Here is a 26,371-nt window from a genome sequence, read left to right on the forward strand (position 1 = left end):
ATGTATGAACATTCATAGGTGACAAATTATAAATGGGCTGATTGGGTCATACAGGTCTGGGAAGATAAAATGGCAGAGATACTGACCATATGTGGAAAGATATTTGAAATTATTATCCAAGATTTGTGTTGCAGTCTCTATTTCATAACGTAAAAAGAAACATAATAGATATTCATGAGAAAATGAATGCATACTTATCACCAAAGGAAATTATAGGACAAAACTCACAAGAAACTCAAATCAAGTAACCCTAATTCCCTAAATGAAACTCAGAGAAAATGACATCAAAATAAATGATTGCCTGCATCACTCAAGAGACTTCTGTAAATCCCCTACTCTGTCTCTACACTGTATCTCTAAAGAGCAGACCCTCAAGAGGGATTACTGAATAGTTAAAAATATTCTTATCGAGTTATTTTTTTACCTAAGATTTTGCCTAAATCTTTTAGAAACACACAAAAAAGTTATTGTCAGAAGAGACTTACCTAATTAAAGTTTTCCAGAAAATGGAATTAGATTCAATGATAATATGAAAGACTGCTGCTAGGATAAATGAGTTCCTTTCTTAATTTGGTCATTATCTTGTGATAAAGGAGCTGATCTGTGGATATTAGATTTTGTTGGAATTAAAATAAAACATTTTTCTCACTTAATTTTAACAAATACAAAACCAAATGTCTTCAGAGGGATAGAGAAATCACTTTTCTAGAAAAGAGGACATCCTGCAATATGGCTAAATGAGTCCATGCTTTATGAAAGCCCTTCTTCAAACACACAGCCATCACAGAAAAACAGGGAACCAAAGAGGCATCCCGGAGTTCTCAACAAGGTAAATCCCGCTGTTGACCAGAAATGCAATAGAGGCACATGCTGTTAGAACTACGCACTTCATTCTTCTCTCTCTTATCAATTTGTGAGTTTTTTAAAAGAGGAATTTTGTTAAAATGGTTAATCTTCTATGCATAACACTGTGCTGATAAATTTATGTTACATGTACAAACTAGAGGATTTACAGATGTATTTATCTATTTTTTATACAACAATAGAAAAGTATTATTCAAGGTTTATTGTTACAAAAATGAGATTATACATTTTAAAATAGAATTATGGTTAATAGAAAAATGTGATTTATGTACAACATATAACAATGTATTACCTTAGATCAAAATGGGAAATGTAAATTTGCCTTGCAAAAGAAAGTAAATTTATCTTTTTAGATTTATATATAGCCTAGAAAACAGAAAAGTTTTTCCTGTTGAGATCTTAAGTACGTCCAAATTTAGGTTAATTAATCCAAGGTAACAAAACAGGACCCCAGCTTCACAACAGACGCTAGGCAGCTTAATTTATATGTAAAGAATGTTTTTTAGACCATAAATTGACTCTAACAGGTAAAGTGGTTTATTTTGGATTATTGAAATAATTTATCCTGGAGTAAGTGGCAACTCAAGAAACTACTTCTCTAAAAGCTCATGGCCTTTTGTGATCTACTTTAAAAATAAACTTTCCAAAATATTACAAAATCCTATTGCCTTAAATCCTATAGCATTATAGTCTGTAAACTTGAATTGCTATTATTATAGCCATTTTGAGGATTAAATGAGATAATGAATTCCTTCAAAGCACTTGGCAACATAATAGAATCTCCAAAAAGTGGCGGTTATTATTGTTAGTATGACTATGTTTGAATTGAATACATGGGGATGTTAGTTCACATGTTCCCTGTTTCTATAACTTGAGCCCACTGCTTATTTCTGTAAATAAAGTTTCACTGGAGCACAACCACACTGAGACCACACTCACGTTTTGTACAACAATGGTGGATTTAGCAGAGACAGAGGCTGGGTGGCTTGAAAACCCTAAAATGTTTCCTATCTGGCTTTTTAGGCAAGTTTGCTCACCTCTGGCCTCAACTCAAGCCATCTTAATAAACTTTTTAAAGAGAGAGTATTTTATTAAGAAGTAAGGGATTAAAATGACTAATCCATACTCATTTGAAACAACTCACTCTGACTCATGTACTAGTTGCTGAAACAAAGAGAAGTGATAATGTAATTTGAATAAAAGCCAAACATGCTTTGGGAAACTCAGACACCCAGAATCAGTCAATAGAAGTGGAACAAATTCTGAATGCTTCCATAGTTCAAGAATAAGGCAGTATCTACATGGTTTTTTAAGTGGGTTAAATCAACACTACCTAGTTTATTAAAATCAAATTTACTTTCAGAGTTTGGGGAAGGGGGCAATGATTCATAGACACATAACAAATACCAGATTCTGCTATACAGTCCTGTCTCTGCTTTTCTTTTTTGTTTTTTAATTTTTAATAGTACATACAAAGAAGAAAGAAGACAAGGACTTATCAACTGCCCGTGGACTCTACCAATGCACTTAAGTCTTATTTGTGAACTCTAGAATAGTAAACTATTTGAAATTCTGTTGGAACTTCTTACAGAATCATCATAAATCACCCAATACACATAAATACATTAGAAAAGAGATCAACTTTGTATGTGAAAAATTAGGTAAAATTTATAGAGGGCTCTGTCCTGTTCTGTTGCCAGTGGGTGGCCTAGGGATTTATTCCATAGGATTGGTGTTGTATGACCCATCCTGAGCTGCGCTGAGCTGGGCTACAGGAGAAATGTGAATGCAGTGTCTACTATCCAGGCCTCCCTCATGAGCAGATACAAGACTGCTTCCTCAGATGGATGAGCATAAGCCCAACCACATGTCACCATTTCTCATTTGATCCCCAGGCATTTTTGTCACCAGCCCTTTAACCTCTGGTTCTAATACTATTGTATAATTCTTCCACCTTAACTACCTTCTCACCTCTATCTACCTACAGCCTCTAAGTAACTTTTAGGTCTCTTGTTCCATGTTAAACAATTTCTTCTAAATTCTCTGCTTCCATTCACAGAATCCGCTTCAATGGCTTTGCCCCAACTGGTGCTGTCCCCAATGCATGACTTCCTCAGAGCCCTTTCCAGAAGAGAGGGCTCGTGCTCCAATGCCTGCAGGGCCCAGGTAGGACAGCATGTGATGAGAAAGAGATGCCCCATCCATGAGTCCTCTGCCCCATAGACCTACTCCACTGGGTTACACACCCTCCCTGGGGCTGCCTCTATTAACCTCTCCATCTGTCACTCCCACACCCCCTGCCTACGCTCCTTTGGCCCCGTGCTGAATGACTTCAATGTCATTGTGAACCAACACCTTAGCTTGGCAGTTCTTTGCCATTTTTGCCTTGAGCCACCCCATCCATGTAACACCCTAGATTTTGTATTTACCTGAAATTCCTAATCCTGGATCCCACTCTTTGAGCTCTTTTAAAAATTCCATCACTTCAACTATACCTGTTCTTTGACCATTTGGAGACATTTGACTTTTCACTTTTACTTCCATTCTCCTCTTATTTTACTTCTTTTCATATCCAACCTAGACCACAGGGTTATCATTTCAATTCCCTTTACCAACTATCCACATTCCCTTATCCCTTGTCTCTCCACTCCACTAGCTTGAAAAACCTCTGAAACTGTATCAGTCTAAATGTGGCCTTTCTCCCCTTTCTGTAAGGCCTAAAGAAGGCACACACCTGTCTAAACTGGCATCACTAGAAATTTGTCATCTCAAAATTCAGCTAGATCTTTGGTATTCTACTCAATGCATCTTTAATTAGCTTTTTTGCATTCTCCACACCACCCATTTCCTCCCTTCTGTCTCCTCAAGTTTCCCACTTGATTGTCTCACCATCAGGCTGGACGTAGACCTTGTTTCCTACTTCACAGGACAGACAGAAATCACTTGACTGGGATTCCTCCAGCATCCTGTCCCTGCACGAGCAGTTCACCTGCAAATACTACCATCACCCAGGTTTTCCCTCTGCTTCAATGACAACGCACCCTTTGTGCGCTGGATTTGCAGCAAAATTACACCCATTTTTCAGGTGTCAGGCTGGATATAATTTCCTCATGAGACTCTGTCACTGGTTCTCCACAGCATAAAAATCTTACTGTTTACTGTCTTTCTTTCTTGCTAATCCATAAGCTCCGTATACGATGCAGCAACTAGGCGGTAGCACATCACAGAGACTCTGCTCAAGTTTATTACTAATGATATTTTGTTACAGCAAATAAGCATCCATGAAGAGGAGAATTCATACGTGACTCCTTAGAAGTTTCTTGATACCCACAAAGATGTTTACATTCAATAGGTGTGTGTCATCAATTGTTTTTCTGAAAAGTTTATGTGTGGATGGATTGAATTTTTATTGGCCAAAGTTTTAAATGCATGGGGAGAATGGGGATAGCCAAAGGAACTCAATTATATGGCAAACTGATGTTTTGTAATAAAAAATGCTTTTGTAATGAAAATAATCAATTGTGATTTCTCTGCTTTTTCACTCTACTTCTTCCTATACTGGATTTCTTGGAGTGTTGCTGTATGTGTAAACCTCACTTAAAAGATAAATGGGTTTCTAAAGAGTTATATGTCAATCAATTTTGCCCTAAAGATGTAACCATTGAATTCTGAGATATATTTTAGAAATAATTTTTCACAATGGAAAAAGAGTGGTTTCTGGAAGTCATTAAAATATTTAAGAATCAAATATTAACAAACGTACTCAATTAATAAGAAGTACTATTCCAAAACTCTGTAGGTAGGTGCTTGAAGATGCTAATTAAATCACTAAACCTACCTGCCCCTGCCTGGTATCTTTATGCAGGTTGTAACACCTCAGTTTCTTATAGAGGAATCATTGTATTATCTCTTCCTACATCCCTCCAGCCCCTACTTTGGTACCGTTGAGCTGACTCGCTTATTTACAATCTTCTCAGTCTGTGCTTGCCTATACCTAGCAGGAAACAGACTAACGCAACATGAGAAAGGGAGAGAAAATGAGGGGCAGCCAGGAAAACAGCAAGACCCCAAGAGTAAGACCCTGGGAGAAGGGTTACCTTGGCAACGCGGCCCACTGTGGGGAAGATTCCTCAGGCCCAGGGGGAGAGGAAATGAATCAGGCAACGTGGAGACCAAGGGAAACACCGGGGAAGCACACAATGAATCAGCTTTGCTCGAAATCAAGTCATTAATGAAGTGCAATTAATTTTCTTCTTTATAAAAGGCACTACCCGAGTTCACGTGGTGGGCATGCCTGGGAGAGGCTTACCTCTGCGAGATAGAACTCGTCATACTGGCCTCGGAAGCTCTCGCCTTTGTGGTAGTTGCTCGCTGCCACGATCACGTCCACTGTCACCATGCTCAGGATGAACATGTGGAAAACTGAAGATCGCATCATTTGCTGAGGAGGCAAAACAGACAAACGCTTATCAAAGAAATAAACCTCACGATTAAACGTCATTGGTGTGCTCATACCTTGACCTGCAACATCTTTGTGACATGGAGCTGTGCAAAACAGTGCTCCTGAGACAACTTGGGAGGTAACTGTGAGTGGATGTCACTTACTGTCAATAGCGCGAGCAAAGGAATCATTTTCTTTGGATGGCTAAAATAGTGACTATACAGTTTCAGAGACCTTTGGTTAAAAATGGAAAATGAATCTCATTTAACACGTGTCTATCTCAATTTTCACGAGCTAGTTAGGCAGCTTTATCCTTAATATTAACTGAACAGAGAAATGATTTTTTAAAAGCAGATACACAAAATAAGTATTCCTTTATTCTGTTAAGAGAGAAAGCCAGAGGGGCAGAAGATGGCGGCGTGAGTAGAGCAGCAGAAAACTCCTCCCAAAACAACATATATCTATGAAAATAAAACAAAGACAACCCTTCCTAGAATAAAGATCAGAGGACACAGGACAATATCCAGACCACATCCGCACCTGAGAGAACCCAGCGCCTCGCGAAGGGGGTAAGATACAAGCCCCGGCCCCGCGGGAGCCGAGCGCCCCTCCCCCCAGCTCCCGGCGGGAGAAGAGCAGGCAGAGCGGGAGGGAGACGGAGCTCAGGGCTGCCGAACACCCAGCCCCAGCCATCCGGGCCAGAGTGCAGACACAGTGCGTGCCCAGGGGGCCTTGGGTGCTAGGGAAACAGGGCAGCAAGAACAGTGAGCGGGTATCGGAGGCCTGGCGCCGGAGGACATAAGAAAAGTGAGTGGCCATTTTGTTTTTTTTTTTTTGCTTTTTTGCTGTTTTGTTTTGGCGAGCGCTTTTTGGAAGTCTTAAAGGGATAGGGACCCCAATACTAGGGAAACAGGGCAGCAAGACCGGTGAGCAGAGGCCTGAGGCTGGCACCGGAGAATAAAGAAAAACGAGCGACCACCTTTTTTTTTTAATTAAAAATATTTTTTTTATTAAAAAATTTTTTTTTCTTTTTTTTTTTTGATGGTCGTTGTTTTGTTTTGGCGGGTGCTTTTTGGAAGTCTTAAAGGGGCAGGGCGGGACACTTAATCCAGAGGTAGGGAGTCCGGGGACCTCTGGGCACCCTAACCCCTGGGCTGCAGGGAGCAGGGAGGCCCCTTACGGAGATAAATAGCCTCCCAGCAGCTCCCGCTCCAACGCGACTCCACCATTTTGGAGCAGCTGCCAGAGCCAGGCCACGCCCACAGCAACAGCGGAGATTAACTCCATAGCAGCCGGGCAGGAAGCAAAAACCCTGTCTGCGCGCAGCTGCGCAGCACAAGCCACTAGAGGCCGCTGTTCTCCCAGGAGAGGAGGGCCACAAACCAACAAGAAAGGAAGTCCTTCCAGCTGTCACTCGTCCCAGCTCTGCAAACTATTCCTATCACCATGAAAAAGCAAAGCTACAGGCAGACAAAGATCACAGAGACAACACCAGAGAAGGAGAGAGACCTAACCAGTCTTCCTGAAAAAGAATTCAAAATAAGAATCATAAACATGCTGACAGAGATGCAGAGAAATACGCAAGAGAAATGGGATGAAGTCCGGAGGGAGATCACAGATGCCAGAAAGGAGATCGCAGAAATGAAACAAACTCTGGAAGGGTTTATAAGCAGAATGGATAGAATGCAAGAGGCCATTGATGGAATTGAAATCAGAGAACAGGAACGCATAGAAGCTGACATAGAGAGAGACAAAAGAATCTCCAGGAATGAAGCAATATTAAGAGAACTGTGTGACCAATCCAAAAGGAACAATATCCATATTATAGGGGTTCCAGAAGAAGAAGAGAGAGGAAAAGAGATGGAAAGTATCTTAGAAGAAATAATTGCTGAAAACTTCCCCAAACTGCGGGAGGAAATAATCGAACAGACCACGGAAATACACAGAACCCCCAACAGAAAGGATCCAAGAAGGACAACACCAAGACACATAATAATTAAAATGGCAAAGATCAAGGACAAGGAAAGAGTGTTAAAGGCAGCTAGAGAGAAAAAGGTCACCTATAAAGGGAAACCAATCAGGCTAACATCAGATTTCTCAACAGAAACCCTACAGGCCAGAAGAGAATGGCATGATATATTTAATACAATGAAACAGAAGGGCCTTGAACCAAGGATACTGTATCCAGCACGACTATCATTCAAATATGATGGTGGGATTAAACAATTCCCAGACAAACAAAAGCTGAGGGAATTTGCTTACCACAAACCACCTCTACAGAACATCTTACAGGGACTGCTCTAGATGGGAGCACTCCTAGAAAGAGCACAGAACAAAACACCCAACATATGAAGAATCGAGGAGGAGGAACAAGAAGGGAGAGAAGAAAAGAATCTCCAGACAGTGTATATAACAGCTCAATAAGCGAGCTAAGTAAGGCAGTAAGATACTAAAGAGGCTAACCTTGAACGTTTGGTAACCACGAATTTAAAGCCTGCAATGGCAATAAGTACATATCTTTCAATAGTCACCCGAAATGTTAATGGGTTGAATGCACCAATCGAAAGACACAGAGTAACAGAATGGATTAAAAAGGAAGAACCATCTATATGCTGCTTACAAGAAACTCACCTCAAACCCAAAGACATGTACAGACTAAAAGTCAAGGGATGGAAAAACATATTTCAAGCAAACAACAGTGAGAAGAAAGCAGGGGTTGCAGTACTAATATCAGACAAAATAGACTTCAAAACAAAGAAAGTAACAAGAGATAAAGAAGGACACTACATAATGATAAAGGGCTCAGTCCAACAAGAGGATATAACCATTCTAAATATATATGCACCCAACACAGGAGCACCAGCATATGTGAAACAAATACTAAGAGAACTAAAGGGGGATATAGACTGCAATGCATTCATTCTAGGAGACTTCAACACACCACTCACCCCAAAGGATAGATCCACCAGGCAGAAAATAAGTAAGGACACGGAAGCACTGAACAACACAGTAGAGCAGATGGACCTAATAGACATCTATAGAACTCTACATCCAAAAGCAGCGGGATATACATTCTTCTCAAGTGCACATGGAACATTCTCCAGAATAGACCACATAAGAGGCCACAAAAAGAGCCTCAGAAAATTCCAAAAGATTGAAATCCTACCAACCAACTTTTCAGACCATTAAGGCATAAAAGTAGAAATAAACTGTACAAAGAAAGCAAAGAGGCTCACAAACACATGGAGGCTTAACAACATGCTCCTAAATAATCAATGGATCAATGACCAAATCAAAATGGAGATCCAGCAGTATATGGAAACAAATGACAACAACAACACTAAGCCCCAACTTCTGTGGGACACAGCAAAAGCAGTCTTAAGAGGAAAGTATATAGCAATCCAAGCATATTTAAAAAAGGAAGAGCAATCCCAAATGAATGGTATAATGTCACAATTATCGAAGTTGGAAAAAGAAGAACAGATGAGGCCTAAGGTCAGCAGAAGGAGGGACATAATAAAGATCAGAGAAGAAATCAATAAAATTGAGAAGAATAAAACAATAGGAAAAATCAATGAAACCAAGATCTGGTTCTTCGAGAAAATAAACAAAATAGATAAGCCTCTAGCCAGACTTATTAAGAAGAAAAGAGAGTCAACACAAACCAACAGTATCAGAAATGAGAAAGGAAAAATCACGACGGACCCCACAGAAATACAAAGAATTATTAGAGAATACTATGAAAACCTATATGCTAACAAGCTGGGAAACCTAAGAGAAATGGACAACTTCCTAGAAAAATACAACCTTCCAAGATTGACCCAGGAAGAAACAGAAAACCTAAACAGACCAATTACCAGCAACGAAATTGAAGCGGTAATCAAAAAACTACCAAAGAACAAAACCCCTGGGCCAGATGGATTTACCTCGGAATTTTATCAGACATAAAGGGAAGACATAATACCCATTCTCCTTAAAGTTTTAGAAAAAAATAGAGGAGGAGGTGATACTCCCAAACTCATTCTATGAAGCTAACATCACCCTAATACCAAAACCAGGCAAAGACCCCTCCAAAAAAGAAAACTACAGACCAATATCCCTGATGAATGTAGATGCAAAAATACTCAACAAAATATTAGCAAACCGATTAAAAAATACATCAAAAGGATCATACACCATGACCAAGTGGGATTCATCCCAGGGATGCAAGGATGGTACAACATTCGAAAGTCCATCAACAAAAAGAAAGACAAAAACCACATGATCATCTCCATAGATGCTGAGAAAGCATTTGACAAAGTTCAACATCCATTCATGATAAAAACTCTCAGCAAAATGGGAATAGAGGGCAAGTACCTCAACATAATAAAGGCCATCTATGATAAACCCACAGCCAACATTATATTGAACAGAGAGAAGCTGAAAGCATTTCCTCTGAGATCGGGAACTAGACAGGGATGCCCACTCTCTCCACTGTTATTTAACATAGTACTGGAGGTCCTAGCCACGGCAATCAGACAAAACAAAGAAATACAAGGAATCCAGATTGGTAAAGAAGAAGTTAAACTGTCACTATTTGCAGATGACATGATACTGTACATAAAAAACCCTAAAGACTCCACCCCAAAACTACTAGAACTGATATCGGAATACAGCAACGTTGCAGGATACAAAATCAACACACAGAAATCTGTGGCTTTCCTATATACTAACAATGAACCAACAGAAAGAGAAATCAGGAAAACAACTCCATTCACAATTGCATCAAAAAAAATAAAATACCTAGGAATAAACCTAACCAAAGAAGTGAAAGACTTATACTCTGAAAACTACAAGTCACTCTTAAGAGAAATTAAAGGGGACACTAACAGATGGAAACTCATCCCATGCTCGTGGCTAGGAAGAATTAATATCGTCAAAATGGCCATCCTGCCCAAAGCAATATACAGATTTGATGCAATCCCTATGAAACTACCAGCAACATTCTTCAATGAACTGGAACAAATAACTCAAAAATTCATATGGAAACACCAAAGACCCCGAATAGCCAAAGCAATCCTGAGAATGAAGAATAAAGTAGGGGGGATGTCACTCCCCAACTTCAAGCTCTACTATAAAGCCATAGTAATCAAGACAATTTGGTACTGGCACAAGAGCAGAGCCACAGACCAATGGAACAGACTAGAGAATCCAGACATTAACCCAGACATATATGGTCAATTAATATTTGATAAAGGAGCCATGGACATACAATGGCAAAATGACAGTCTCTTCAACAGATGGTGCTGGCAAAACTGGACAGCTACATGTAGGAGAATGAAACTGGAGCATTGTCTAACCCCATATACAAAAGTAAACTCAAAATGGATCAAAGACCTGAATGTAAGCCATGAAACCATTAAACTCTTGGAAGAAAACATAGGCAAAAACCTCTTAGACATAAACATGAGTGACCTCTTCTTGAACATATCTCCCCGGGCAAGGAAAAGAACAGCAAAAATGAGTAAGTGGGACTATATTAAGCTGAAAAGCTTCTGTACAGCAAAAGACACCATCAATAGAACAAAAAGGATCCCTACAGTATGGGAGAATATATTTGAAAATGACACATCCGATAAAGGCTTGACGTCCAGAATATATAAAGAGCTCACACGCCTCAACAAACAAAAAACAAATAACCCAATTAAAAAATGGGCAGAGGAACTGAACAGACAGTTCTCCAAAAAAGAAGTACAGATGGCCAACAGACACATGAAAAGATGCTCCACATCGCTAATTATCAGAGAAATGCAAATTAAAACTACAATGAGGTATCACCTCACACCAGTAAGGATGGCTGCCATCCAAAAGACAAACAACAACAAATGTTGGCGAGGCTGTGGAGAAAGGGGAACCCTCCTACACTGCTGGTGGGAATGTAAGTTAGTTCAACCATTGTGGAAAGCAGTATGGAGGTACATCAAAATGCTCAAAACAGACTTACCATTTGACCCAGGAATTGCACTCCTAGGAATTTACCCTAAGAATGCAGCAATCAAGTATGAGAAAGATCAGTGCACCCCTATGTTTATCGCAGCACTATTTACAATAGCCAAGAATTGGAAGCAACCTAAATGTCCATCGATAGATGAATGGATATAGAAGATGTGGTACATATACACAATGGAATACTACTCAGCCATAAGAAAAGGGCAAATCCAATCATTTGCAGCAACATGGATGGAGCTGGAGGGTATTATGCTCAGTGAAACAAGCCAAGCGGAGAAAGAGAAATACCAAATGATTTCACTTATCTGTGGAATATAAGAACAAAGGAAAAACTGAAGGAACAAAACAGCAGCAGAATCACAGAACTCAAGAATGGACTAACAGGTACCAAAGGGAAAGGGACTGGGGAGGATGGGTGGGTAGGGAGGGATAAGGGGGGGGAGAAGTAGGGGGGTATTAAGATTAGCATGCATGGGGGGGTAGGAGAAAAGGGAGGGCTGTACAACACAGAGAAGGCAAGTAGTGATTCTACAACATTTTGCTATGCTGATGGACAGTGACTGTAAAGGGGTTTATAGGGCAGGCGTGGTATAGGGGAGAGCCTAGTAAACATAATATTCGTCATGTAAGTGTAGATTAGTGATACCAAAACCAAAACAAAACAAAACAAACAAAAAAAAAGGCTGTTCCTGTGTGGTAACCTCCAATGAGTTCTACACAAGGGTATAAAGGGCATATAAAAGTGTAGGCAAAGGGTCTGTTTGCGTTTATACAGAAGATCAAAGCCTAATTGGGCTACCCCGAAAATGAACTAAGATACGATATGAAAGAGAACTTCCAACATCTGCACTCTCTGGAAGACTCATGTCAGAAGATGATCATCAAAAAACCCCAACAAAGATCCATGCACTGCTACAGCTGTAGATGCACTCATCCCACCAGTTCCTGGACTTGTCATGGGAATGAGGAAGGAGATATCTAAGCTGGCCTGTGCATACAGTAAAACAACAAATTTGACTGGATCTATACTGTTGGAACTCAACCAAGAATTAGGAGAAGTGCAAATTGTAGCGCTCCAAAATCTTACAACTACAGACTATTTACTGTTAAAAGAACATAAGGGATGTGAACATTCCCCAGGAATGGGTTGTTTTAATTTGTCGGATTTTTCTCAGACTGTTCAAGTTCAGTTGGACAATGTCCACCATATCATAGATAAGTTTTCACAAATGCCTAAGGTGCCTAACTGGTTTTCTTGGTTTCACTGGAGATGGCTGGTAATTACAGATATGCTTTGGTTATGTAACTATACTCCTATTATGTTAATGTGTGTGCGCAATTTAAGTAGTAGCTTAAAACCTATATATGCTGAAGTTACTCTACAAGAAGATATGTCAAAGAAATAATCAATCTTCCCATGTTTTCTTCCGCCTGCTACTTCTATAGCTTTTCTTCTTCCTTCCTAATTACAACCCTTAAATAGAATTCGTGCCTCATATCAAATTTACCGAGTATCATAATTCTTCCAAGTGGTAAAGATACCTCAAGACAAATGCTGGGCATAGAAGCTACAGGGCATAAATATGCAAAGAAATAAAAAGCTAACCATTTCAAACAATAAGGCTTCTCTCTCACTTACCAACTTTACATTTCCCTGTATGGCCCCGGAAGATGACTGGTTAGCCAGAGACGGGTAAGTTTCCTCAAGGGAGGAACAACCTAAGACAGGCACAGTCGCAGGGGGGTCATCAGGTGAGAAACTGGGGATCAACAGAGGTGAGGCTTAGAACCTCACCCCCCCATTCTGAGAGCAATCTTCTGCATACGTAGATGTTTTATTGCCCTTGTCTAGCTTGGAATAACACATAGTCTACAGGCACACACCTGATCATCTACATTTGCTCTCTTACAACACTAAACTATGTTTTCTACCTTTATCTTGTATCTACCTACCACTTCAGCATTTTATTAAAAATAATAATAATAAAGAGAGAAATGTGGTATCCACATATAAATCAAGTATAAAAACCAAATGAGTACTCATATTTGAACTGACTGTTTATAGTTCATAATGCATGAGCAAAACCGAAAGTTTCTGTGATGACTGCCCTTGTACTACTGTTCACTATGTAACTTATTCATTATGTAAGAATTCGTTCTCCATGTAAGAACTTGTTTGTTATGCCTCAGAAGATTGGAGACTGACAAAAATTAGGCTTGGGGTGGATTAATGATTGTGCATTGAGCATTGACTCCCCTATACAGAATTTTATTGTTTTTTAACAACCATTTGATCAATAAATATGAGAGATATCCTCACACACACACACACAAAAAAGGACAGACTTCCAATTGTAAAATAAATAAGTAACCGGGATGTAATGTATAGCATAAGGAATATAGTCAAGATATTGTAACAGCTTGGTAGGGTGATAGCTGTAACCTAGAATTATGTATATAAATGTTTTATCACTGTGTTGTACACTTGAAACTAATGTAATGTAATACTGTGGTCAACTACCCTTCAATAAAAATTATCTTAAAAAAAAAAAAAAAAAAAAAGAGAGAGAAGGCCAGTGCGGATGAAAATATTTTAGAGATAATGATCATAGAACTGGAAAAGTGAGAGAAACCTATGATCTATTTATTTTTTACTGTATTACTTATATAAATAATCTTTAAACATTTCTTTAACCCACTTTATTGAAGTATGATTGATAAAAAAATCTGTATATATTGCATGTCTACAACTCAAAGAGTTTGGGGTAAGTATATACCTATGAAACAAACCATCACAACTATCAGGGCCATAAATACACCCTCCCATCTCCTTTATTATTTTTTTGGGGATGTTTGTGTGGTAAGAACACCCAACATAGGATCTAGCCTCTTTGCACATTTTAAGTATACAAGAGAGTATTGTTAGCTACTCTGCTGTAAAAATCTCCAGAATTTATTTATCTTGCATTACTTAAACTTTATACACTTTGCATAAATAATTTATTGGAAATTACACTACAATGAATAATAACTCATGTCATATTTATATTTACTATGTTCCTGGAGCTGTTGCAGGTGCTTTACATAAATTAATGGTTCATTTAACGTCAGCCCTAAAAAGTCACCCGTATTTTATAGAGGAGGAAACTAAGGCTCAGAGAAGTTAAATAAGTTTCCCAGTGTCACACAAGTACTGATGGGGGAGCCATAATTTGGACCCAAATCCGGTCCAAGTCTATCGCCTACTCTGAGATGAAATAACTAGGGGTTCAAAAATATAATGTCTACAATGCACTGAATGCGTACTTTGTTCCAGGCCATACTATGGGTATGGCATCTCTTTTAATCACCTGCATAGTCCTACACAGTGGGATATTTACTCATTTCCTCCAGTGAGTTCAGAGATATGAAGTCATTTGTCCAAGGTCACACAGCAAATCCACAGAAGAATGGGTTTCATAACCCAAGTCAGTTTAAAGTCCCTTCTGGGACTCACTGTCCACAGCGGGATAGAGAATGTAAGCAAAAGGAGAGAATAGAGGGTGAAGGCCCAGGGCAGCAGAAGGAGAGCGAAGCTGACCTGCGGAAGGTAGGTGGGCACATACAAACCATTGAGTCACTTATCTTGTGCCACTGCCTAGGGACTAGCACCACCAGACCAGCCCTTTCTGAGACCTTGGCTCTTCTTTAGGGCACGCATCCTCACCATTTGATCTAGCCTGATAATTCTTCAGTATTTGCAAGTAAAAGAACTTAGACAAAGCGGCAAGGGAAAGTAAGAATGGGAAAGGGCAGAAGGCCTGCCTCTGAGCCTTGCCACCGCCTCTGGGCACCCACATCCATGATTTCACGTGGCCCTCGACACCCTGCAGCTGGCATCAACAGCACGTGCTCGGAGTCAAACTGCACGGAGCCGGAACGCCACCGCTCAAGAGGCCTGTGGCTCTGGGCAAGTCACTTAAACCTCTCTGTGCCTCCATTTCCTCATCAGCAAAGGGGAGACAATAACGGCTAAAGGTGGTTATCAATTTTAAATGAGTCAATATTTGTAAAGTGCCTAGAGCAGCGGCTTCATATTATAAGTGTTCTATAAAGATTTGCAGCAAAAATGAATTCAATTCTGTCAATCAGGTATTTCTCTGTTCAGGAATGGGAAATTAACTACCCAAGGTCCACGAGTTCATCATGCTGTATATATTTGACTCAGTCCAGAACCAAGGGAGATGAATAAAAGCGATAAGGGGCTAATAATTTGAGAGCTGTCAGAGCTATTGGAAAAGCAGAAATTGCTTTATGTAAGATTTCATGTCATCATTGGTGGCTATTGATGCATTCTTACATCCGTGTGCTTTTGACTTTTATAGGTAATCCAAAACCAAATTCCAGAACTGCCAATCAACATATTTAAATGCACATCCATTTACTTGCAGGAACTACTGACCTTCACAACCTAGATAAGCAAATCAGTTGGCAAGTTTATACTCTCATTAGAATTTTTATTGTTATTTAGTCTTTCTTGCATGTGAGATTTAAATTCCATAACTATTATTCCTTTTTCACACTCTTTTAAAGTTCCCTTTGATTCATCCTAATGTTCTATTAAGAACATTTCCACTGATTTCCACTTTATCTGCATGACAGAAGAGCCACACTTTCTTTCTCTTTTCTTTAGCTGTGGATGTATGTCTTAAGTAAACTGTTATTACTGAAAGGTCCAAACAAAGCTTTTAGCTATGGCTGTCAAAAGACTTTTAAGTTGGCTTTGTAACTGTCACAGCTTCACTTTGGTGCTGTCATTATAATTAGGTTGCTTTTTGTCTGAACGTCTTTATGTCCCTGTTGGTACAGAGTCATTAAAATGCTCACTTACAATGGATTTTGATACACTATCATCACCAGTGCTTAGCTTCCTCCCAAGTAGTAACTTTCAAATATTAAATAAGAACTGAGGTGATCAGTATATGCAGGAGCTAAATTTAAATAGTAAAACCAGTAACTCTAGATTTAAAGTCAGAGCTAGTGACATAAGCCACTTCAACTCAGTTCCATTCAACCAGTGTTTGAAACTGGCTATCGGGTTCCTTAACACTGAAGGGCTGGCAACTTAAACAAACTCATGTTTCTATTTATAGGATGGTCCAAATTTATACCCTTAACTTTTAATTTTTTTAATAAAAATGTGAAGAAAAAACCTTAAAGTTGAGTCAATGCCACAAAATATTACATAACTTGAGATTGTCAACTGTATTAATGTGGATGTAGAATATAGCTAGCTAGCTAGATATAAACACATACACACATATATATCTGTATATATATGTGTGTATGTGGGTATATATGCTTATATACATATACGTATATATTCTATATATATTTATAGAGAGAGTTAATATAAGACTGTTCAGATTTTGCATACATATTCAGTTTTTTAAAGTTCCCTTCAATTGCAATGTCATTTTGGTTTATATGCTTAAAAAAGTCAGACAAGTTTTGCACGTATTTTTAGTTTGACTTCGATCCAAGAACTACTGATTTCTGTATGTGACAGTTGGAGTTACCAAAATACAAAGAGACTACACCAGAGTCATCCCCAAGGCAGCAATCTGTCAGAAAAGCTCAGGAACCTTACTACTCAAAGTGTGGTCCCTGGCCTTGCAGCTTCCTGGGAACATATTAGAAATGCAGGTTCTCAGACTTCCTCCCAGACCCACTGAATCAGAATCTGCATCTTTAACAAAGTCCCAGATGATTAATGTTCATCTTCATGTTTGAGCAGTTCTGCTGTGCAGGATACTCCTTGAAGAGCAGGTTCAACCGGGCAGCCTATAAAATTTTTTACAAATTCACAATTTCACGATTCCCGAAGTCTTTATCACTGAACGGAACAGACAAGTCCTGGCTGGACTATTATGGTGGTTTATTAGGATTCACCATCCAAAAATGCATGCCTTCTTTCCCTCCTTTTCCAACTCTACAACTACAAATTAACTAAACCAGTTTGGTTGCACGAAGACAAAAGTATGTGTTGGTTCTTCAACTGTCTGTGGGTATTATGAAGACACCAGCACAACCTCTGTCATAAAGCCTAGGAATGCAGGGGCTCTAGAATCTGGGAAAGGCAAGGAAACATTTTCTTCCCCAGAATTGTCAGAAGTAACACAGCCTTGTGGACACCTTGACTTTGAAGCTGAGGTGGGGCAGGGACACGGAACAAGCATCATGGTTAACTTTTCCTGCCTAGGATGAAAAATGCTGAGATATAAACAGTATGGTAAGAACAGGAGGGACCCCATCTTCAGGCCAAGATTCCATTTTAAAAATCAGAGATTTGAGAAGTAAGATTCCTAACATATTCTCTGGTAATCAGACAATAACCCAACAGCCTACCTTAAGGCAGGGCAGGCAGTCTTAACTGATATGTACCCACTGCTTGAGGGTGACCACTATCTTAGAGAACAGGATAAATTGATCCCTTGTTGGGTTTATTTAGCAGAATTAGCTGGAGGACTGATAATAAAGGAAAGGAAACGTGGTGTCTCTCACCAGAGACAAGCACCTTGAGACCACAAGTCAAGCCTATGCCCTTTGCCCCATTCTTGAAAGCTTTGAAAGACAGAATCCCGAAACTTTGAGTGCGCCTCCTTTCTGAGGACGCCTGCACTTTCCTTTCTTTAAGTGTATACTTTCAAATAAAGCTTTCTCATTGCTCAAATTACCGTGGCTTGTCTCTTTGCTATTTTATTTTATTTCCAAGGCTTCACTCTGTCTCCACTTTTCTCCTAGTAAGGAGGAAGGGGCTGCTAAGAGCTCAGGTTTGACCTGCGTGTGTCCATCACCTGGGTGATCCAGACAAAACTGCAACTGTGTGATCTGCTCTTAGTAGCCTGTCTGAAAATCTCCTTTCTTTGGGAAGTTCTCAGAATGTAATACACTCCATCCTGTGCTCCATGGCTCCCCCAGAACCTGGAGAGATAGGGCTTATTCCCCATGCCATGCAGATCCAAGTGGACACAGGATGCCAGGTGACCCTGGCTTCAGGAATCGGCAAGGGAATCTGCCCTAGGCTGAGAACTTTCCCTCTTTCCCTTGCACTTTCCTGTTCTCTGCTGCCTGCAAGGCAGCCTCCATTCCCTGCCGCTGTCACTTTAGTGAATTCCTTCTTTACCTACACTTTTCTGACTTGCTCGAGAATTCTTTCTCATTCAGTCAAGAACCCTCCCCCATCCAGGTTGAGGTTTCTCCTAGTGCTTCACCTAGTGTGCAGGGAGAGACCTCCAAGCCAGTGAAGCCCATTTTGGACTTCTAACCTGTAGACTATAAATAATAAATCTGTGGGATTTTTAAATCACTAAGTCTGTAGTGCTTTGCTACAGCGACAGGAAATGAATACAAGCATTGCTGATGACTTTGACATGTTCCAGCTCAAATCATCTATGAAACTTGATTGTATACAAGTGCCAGTGCCACAAAATGCTATCTGACCAGAGGATTCCATCCAAGGTGACTTGTCAGTAGGGGTCTCTGTAATAGTTATTACTGCAAATGTAAACTCATTACACAAACCCAAGTTTTCCTCTTTATTTCAGAATGGATAAAGTGATAGTGAATCTGGAGCAATGACACTAAGTCCAGCTTCAAGCAGAAGATCAAGAAAGATCACACTTACTTATATTAGTTCTGAGTCCCACCAAGAGAGACATGTTCCCAAGAGACTGTGAAGTTTACACCACCCACGGACAGAGATCCTCATTCATTCAAACTGACCCCAGCAGGATGTATTATCAAAACAGGAGCTCATATTGGAACACCTGGCTTGTGTCAAGCTTCATTCCAAGCATACTGCATGCTGAGGTAAGGAGTTCACTTGATTCTCAACAACCCTATGAGATAGGTGGTTATGTTACCCCCTTTCACATATGGAGAAACAGGTAAGGATAAGCATATGTCCAAGCTCATAGAGTAAGAGAGCAGCCTGAGATGCTTTGAGTCCAAAGCAGATGCTCTCTTGTCTTCTGTTGAGCAAAGTGCATCTCACTCTGCTGTACATATTAAAGAATAAGGAGCTGCTCCCTTGACAAATGTTTCTGATTAAATTGAGGGTACAAGTTTGTAAACCCTGTATTTGAAAGCTGCAGATGATTTGTTCTTCAGAGAAGGGTATTCGAGCTCCATGGTGTAAAATAATGTCGATTTTGAAGACTTGAAGACTTTAGCTGAGTTCAGATCTTGACTGTGCACGATTTACCCTCTATGTGAGTCAGTGTTCTTATGTGGGAAATGGATGTGATACCATCTACATCTCTAGGTTGTAGCATGAATGTTAATAAAACTACATAGTGTAGGGCCTAACCCATAACAGGTTTCTTGTGCTCCACACTCTTCTTATTATTGCTGTTTTTGAAAACGCTCTAAGCATTTAAAGGTAGTGATACAATCAGTTGCTTATGGAGAAAGTCTGAAGGTACAACTAGAAATCAAGTGGAAGAGATAACTAATATTGAGAGGGACCATGAAAATTTATATGTTTTTCAAAAAGGTCTTAAGCTATTTCATTTCTAGAGGATTTTATTGAATCCTCAAGACTTCATAGGAGGTATTTGTATTAATTTGTTCAGTAATTTTTCCTATAAAATAGTGCCTGAAAGATTTTGAAGACTCCACAGGCAAACATCTAACAAATGAAAATTGTGGCCTCAGAGGCCACAATAAGGATAAATTAGGATAATGAAGAGTATAGGTCAGAAATAAAATCTTATTTTAAATTGCTGCTTGAGTAAATAAAATATCCTCCTTGGTAAACAAATTTCATGCACCAAACATTGTATCAGCCACATACTAAAAGTAATATTTTCATTGGATTTCAAAATAAACGTATTTGGAGAACAATGTAATTACAAGATGAAATTCTCAGAACCCATCCTTCATGTGAGCCATGAGCATAAGAACAAGAACATAATGTAAAAGACCAAGTGTGTAAAATGTAAAATAAATCTCCCATTTGCAAACGGTGCATCTTTCACTTCTCTTTTGTAGAAGACATCTGGAAACTCATTCCTTCTATAACCGATTTACAAAATAAATTGTCCAATATAAAGAACTTGTGTTTAAAGGGAAATGCATGTACATCAATAGTGAAAACAGACCAATGAGTGTCCTGAGAAACTCTGCCTTGGCATCCAGAGGGCAGGAGGAAATCCACGGGTCACTTCCACAAAGCCACGGGAACTCGCGGTGCCGGGAAGGCCCTGCTGGTGCGCAAGTTCTGACTCTCTTCTCTCTTCTGGACAGTAAGCTGGCTAAAAGCATGCAGATAAGTGCAGGTCAAGTCGTAGGAAAAAGGAAGAGGGGCTCAGGAAGATGCCTTCATGTGGCGTGTGGGGCCTGCTTCTGTAGGAACTGCTCCCCAGCTTCATGGTCAGCAACGCCTCGTTGTTCACTGGGAACTGGCCATGGTGGGAGCAGTCACACCATGGAAATGAGCAGATGCTACCAATCAGACTCCAGGACTTCAAGATGGTTGGCAACCATTTTAAACATTTGCAGGCAAGCTGGAGCACCCCGCCCCCAAGCCCCCAGCTGCCCGGGCTGTCTGGCACCATCTTGGAGAGGTCATTGCTGTGAGCTATCTGAAAACTCTGATCATACATAACGATCCTTGTGAGAAGGGTAGACCACTGAATGGGCTTTCTCAACCTGCTCACCCTTGTTACTCTAGGCTGGACCATATATATATGTACATATAAACATCTTGTTCTGATAGTTAGAGACTTAGGGCCCAAATGCCAGGGCAGTCATATAGATATACCTTTCTAAGCATCTTATAAAGCACACACAAAAAACATCTGGGGCATTGGAAGACTGTCACTAAGATAATGAAGGGTCTGGATGAATCAGCTGAAGTAATGAAAAATCAAAATGGAGGCTTTTCTATTACCTGTCCAATATAATTGTCTGGAATTGATTTAAATCACAGCATATTTTCTTTATGAAAGCTTCAGTGAAGGACAACACATATGATGCCATAAAGAGCACTTAAAATATCTTACAGAAAACTGCCTAATATCTCCTTGTTTCCGCACACTTTGTGGCCATGCAGGTATGGATTAGCAGGAGAAGGGAGAAGCAAATGAAGACATGTACAAAGACCTTTCAGTTAGCTAAACTATAATTTAAGGATTAAGAAGTCAATGTCCCTACATGACTTCATTATTGACAATTTGAAAAAAATCGGGAATGAAAATGCTAAAATCTTGGCTTTGTGACAATAAAGTGTTGACCTTGCTTACTTTGCTGGGCATGGATAGTAACAAAAATCAAAGTATTACTTCTCCCATAGTATTTTTCCCCCACATTCCCTGGTGTTGGAAGATGAGTAGTGTAAGAGGGAAATTAAAGCCCACTAGTATTATCTTCTGCCTCGAATTCCTGCAGACTTCAGTGCTGACGTCCTCTAATGTTGGACACACAGTGGATTCAACAAGACTGTTTGATATGACTTGATTTCCCCCATCTACTCAACTAGTCAGGAAGCATTTTCTGCTTCCTTCCACGGGAAGTAGCCTCCAGGGGATGGAGATCTCTTTTATTCATTTCTCTGTCTCCTGTAGTAAATGAAAGCTGCACTGGTACTCTGAACCCTGCTGTGTAGACCATGGGCCAAGCTCCAGAAGGCAGCCTCCCCCAAGGTGTCTTGATAAGAGGGGTCTCCAAACTGGATGATGGCCCCACATCCTTGTCACTCTTGACCTCCTTTTTTTGGATATATTAATGCAAAGTGAGTAAAACAAGTTATATAATCTTGTTGTTTCAAGTAATATAATCTATGTACGGGCATATTCCAGGAAGATGCACCAAGCCAGCTTTGGGCACAAGAGGACCCCGACTGATGGTGGCAGAGGTCCCTGCTCATGTCCCAGCAGTAAGTCTCTGTCACTTGGGCCCTTCCTCACAGTCCTCTGATGCTGACGTACAGTCACGTGCAAGTGAAATGCCAGTGTGCGGGCACTCACATCCCTGATTTTTCTCATTTGAGCTCCACTGGCGGGTTTTGCCAGATTTTGACAAAAGGTGATTTTTTAGTCTCATAATCAGTTCTGTGAGTTTTCTTTTTTCTTTGTCTTCCTGAGTACTTTAGTGAGAAGTTAGGAGAGCCTACAACAGGGGCCACTCAAACCAGGATGGTTTTAAGATCTTTGAGGACACTTTAATTGACATTCCCATAACTAATTAAGATGTCTATATGTAGAATTGTTTGAGATTTACTTTTATATGTTTATTTTTAGCTTTAGCATTAAGTGGTGGGCAGGTGAACACAGAACTTTTGTTTTAAATTCAAGAGGGGAATTATACAATCAAAAATGAAATTAAATACCTGTCTTTTTAAATAAACTGAATATCTAATGCAATGACGGCCTTAGGTTGGTATATTTGATGAATGAAGAAATAAAAAGTTCTGAGCTGTACAATATCTTGAAGTGGGAGCCTCACTTCAAGATATTTAAAATAGTTAGACTCACAGATACTGAGAAGTGACTGGCAGTTACCATGGGAGAGGGGCTGGGGTAGGTGGGTGAAATAGGTGAAGGGGATTAAGGGGCACAAAATCTCAATTATATATAAATTAGTCATGGGCATGACAGCAATGCATAGAGAATATAGAATGGTTCTCTAACATCAGCCTGTACTGACAGTAATTACACCAGTTGGAGTGAGCATTTAATAACATATATAACTGTTGAATCACCTTGTTGTATACTTGGAACCAATATAATATTGTATATCAACTATACTTCAATAAAAAATACTTAGGGGAGAGAAAAAATAAATTTCAAAGATTGAAAAACCATATAAAAATTATACCAAATACAAAATGACAGGTTTTCCGCTATATCCAAACTATGTCATCAGCCTGAGGGCCCAGGTGGCACACTGAGCTTCCCAACTCTTCACCTGCATTAACTGTGTTGAACACTGAGAAAATACACAGCAACTGCAAACCACGCCTGAAGGTTGTAAAGAGGGTTGCACATTTAACCCCAGAAATCAAGACTTTCAGGAACATATATCCTTCCTTTTTCCCAGAGGAGACAACACAACAAATATTTGATGGAAATTTGCCTCCAAAGACTGTATTATTATGAATGCCTGGCATAAGTTAATAAATATTTCCTGATTAATAATGAATGTAAAAACTAAAGAGTAATAGAATTTACTCAAAATGGAAGATGAAAGGATACAAAATGATATAGGAATTTAGTTTGAGATCATCTGAAATGCGAATAATTTAAAGATGTTCTGAATATTTCCTCCAATGAGGCTCAAAAGTCCAAGAGGCAAAATCATTAAATCAATAGTAAGATGGATAAATAAATTAAAACATTATTAATAATTTTATCTTTTTTTTTTATATGTCTGGTTTTCTGGTACCTATTCTGAATATAATTCTTATTGTAAATAATCCATGTATTATATTTTGAATATATGTAGTATATCTATATATTTAATAGGAGAACTATTTACTATTTTATCATTTCTTTAGTTGATTTGGGCACAACTGGTTTCAAGACAACAATAGTTCTTTTTCAATTAACCTCATAGCTACCTCCTTACACCTCTTGTTGGTACTGTTTGGCCTTTAGCTATTTTATTCTTCCTATTTTTAATTCTCATTCTAGGTTATAGAGAATAATTTTTTTGTTCCTTTGTTTCTCCAAAACTTTTCCTCCAGGCCAACGGTTATATGTCCTGCTGTTAGAATCAGATGATGAGGGTGTGCGTGGGCGCGTGTATCTGGGGGAGGGATTGCTGGCATCTTCATGTGGAGAGAGGAAGAGCTTGTGTCTGCCAGGTGTGTGGTTCTACAGTTCTGTACAGAAAAGCATACACATGTGTGCAGCCACATATCATCCCCCAAATATTTGCTAAGCGCTTATCACATGAAAGTTAACATGGAAGCTATGGGGAGTAAAGAAAGTGACCCGGTATAATCAAGGAGTCAGATGATACTGCACTGCGGGAGTTCTGTTCGACCTGATTCTGAGGGTAGGGAAGTATGAGCGGTGGAGGACATGACTCAGAGAAATTTGCAACACCGAACTAATGACAGAACTGAAGACAAATCAGATTTGGGGGGATTATAGGGAGGTCTGCAGATTTCTGCAGATGCAGGAAAAGCCTGGTTTCTATGTGGGAGTGGTGGGGGTGCGGAGAGAGGTTTTTTTGGTTTTTGAAATGAGATGGGAAATATGACCATGAGGCGGCCAGGGAGCATGTGTGCTGGACCTTTAGAAAGATGCTGCTAAGATTCAGAAAGCAGGGTTAGAAACAAAGGCTGTGAAGTCATTGGACTATGGTGTGCATGAGAGCTTTGTGGAAGCCTGCAGAATATTCTCAGAGTGAACACAGCAGAGTATGCTAGTGGTAATGGAAATCATTTCTACAGACCAAGTGACCCACTGCATCCCCCACACTGTGCTAGGCATTTTGTGCGCATTATTTCTAATTCTTACAAAACCTGAGAGATATTATCATCCCCACTTTTCAGGTCAGGAAACTGAGCTCTGGGAGGTTTAGCAAATCATCCTAGATTTTCCTGGGCCATACTGCCTAAGCTGGACCACATTGTCTGCTCACACTGATCAGTAAGTAGAGAAGAGGTTTGCTCATGGATGGAAACTAATTCCAGTGGGCTCAACCATTTCTTGAAATCATCTGCCAGTTTGCGGGAAGGTTCATTAAGAAGGCAGATGATAAGGAAGTGCTTGAGATGTCACTTTATCACTTGAAATACACGTATTACACAGTCTATCTCCTCCCAATCTGTGCCTTCAATGGAAATTTCCTCAAAAAGCATTAAAACACTATAGTAATAATTTTGCCACAATTTGACCTACTTATGGTAAAAGCCTATTATCCCTGTTCTTTTCTTTTTTTTTCTTAATGTATTATTGATATACACTCCTATGAAGGTTTCACATGAAAAAACAATGTCGTTACAACATTTACCCATATCCCATTGCAGTCACTGTCCATCAGTGTAGTAAGATGCCACAGATTCACTATTTGCCTTCTCTGTGCTACACTGTCTTCCCCGTGACCCCTCACACCATGTGTACTAAACATAATACCCCTCAATCCCCTTCTCCCTCCCTTCCCACCTGCCCTCCTACACCCCTACCCTTTGGTAACCGTTAGTCCCCTCTTGGAGTCTGTGAGTCTGCTGCTGTTTTGTTCCTTCAGTTTTGCTTCGTTGCTATACTCCACAAATGAGGGAAATCATTTGGCACTTGTCTTTCTCTGCCTGGCTTATTCCACTGAGCATAATATCCTCCAGCTCCATCCATGTTGTTGCAAATGGTAGGATTTGTTTCTTTCTTATGGCTGAATAGTATTCCACTGTGTATAGGTACCACATCTTCTTTATCCATTCATCTACTGATGGACACTTAGGTTGCTTCCATATCTTGGCTATTGTAAATAGTGCTGTGATAAACATAGGGGTGCATATGTCTTTTTGAATATGAGAACTTGTATTCTTTGGGTAAATTCCTAGAAGTGGAATTCCTGGGTCAAATTGTATTTCTATTTTTAGTTTTTTGAGGAACCTCTATATTGCTTTCCACAATGGTTGAACTAGCTTACATTTCCACCAGCAGTGTAGGAGGGTTACCCTTTCTCTGCATCCTTGCCAGCATTTGTTGTTCTTAGTCTTTTTGATGCTGGCCTTCTTTACTGGTGTGAGGTGAAATCTCATTGTGGTTTTAATTTGCATTTCCCTGATGATTAGTGATGTGGAGCATCTTTTCGTGTGCCTGTTGGTCATCTGAATTTCTTCTTTGGAGAATTGTCTCTTCATATCCTCTGCCCATATTTTAATAGGGTTATTTGCTTTTTGGGTGTTGAGACATGTGAGTTCTTTATATAATTTGGATGTTAACCCCATGTTGGATCTGTCATTTACAAATATATTCTCCCATACTGTAGGATGCCTTTTTGTTCTGATGATGGTATCCTTTTCCATACAGAAGCTTTTCAGTTTGATGTAGTCCCATGTGTTCATTTTTGCTTTTGTTTCCCTCA

The 26,371-nt window shown here is 39.7% G+C and overlaps 1 protein-coding gene across 6 annotated transcripts in view; it reads right to left on the reverse strand.

Annotated features, from left to right (window-relative positions):
• The window catches only part of NALCN (sodium leak channel, non-selective), a 290,775-nt gene that overhangs the window by 152,905 nt on the left and 111,499 nt on the right, over positions 1-26,371 (reverse strand). For all 6 annotated transcript variants that reach the window (XM_036893731.2, XM_036893732.2, XM_036893733.2 and 3 more), the window contains one exon: positions 5,174-5,305. In XM_036893731.2, coding sequence (XP_036749626.1) covers positions 5,174-5,305 — 132 coding nt within the window. The remainder of the gene's footprint in view (positions 1-5,173; positions 5,306-26,371) is intronic.

This window comes from Manis pentadactyla, chromosome 17 (assembly GCF_030020395.1).
Source record: "Manis pentadactyla isolate mManPen7 chromosome 17, mManPen7.hap1, whole genome shotgun sequence".
In the NCBI taxonomy this organism is placed as follows: Eukaryota; Metazoa; Chordata; class Mammalia; order Pholidota; family Manidae; genus Manis; species Manis pentadactyla.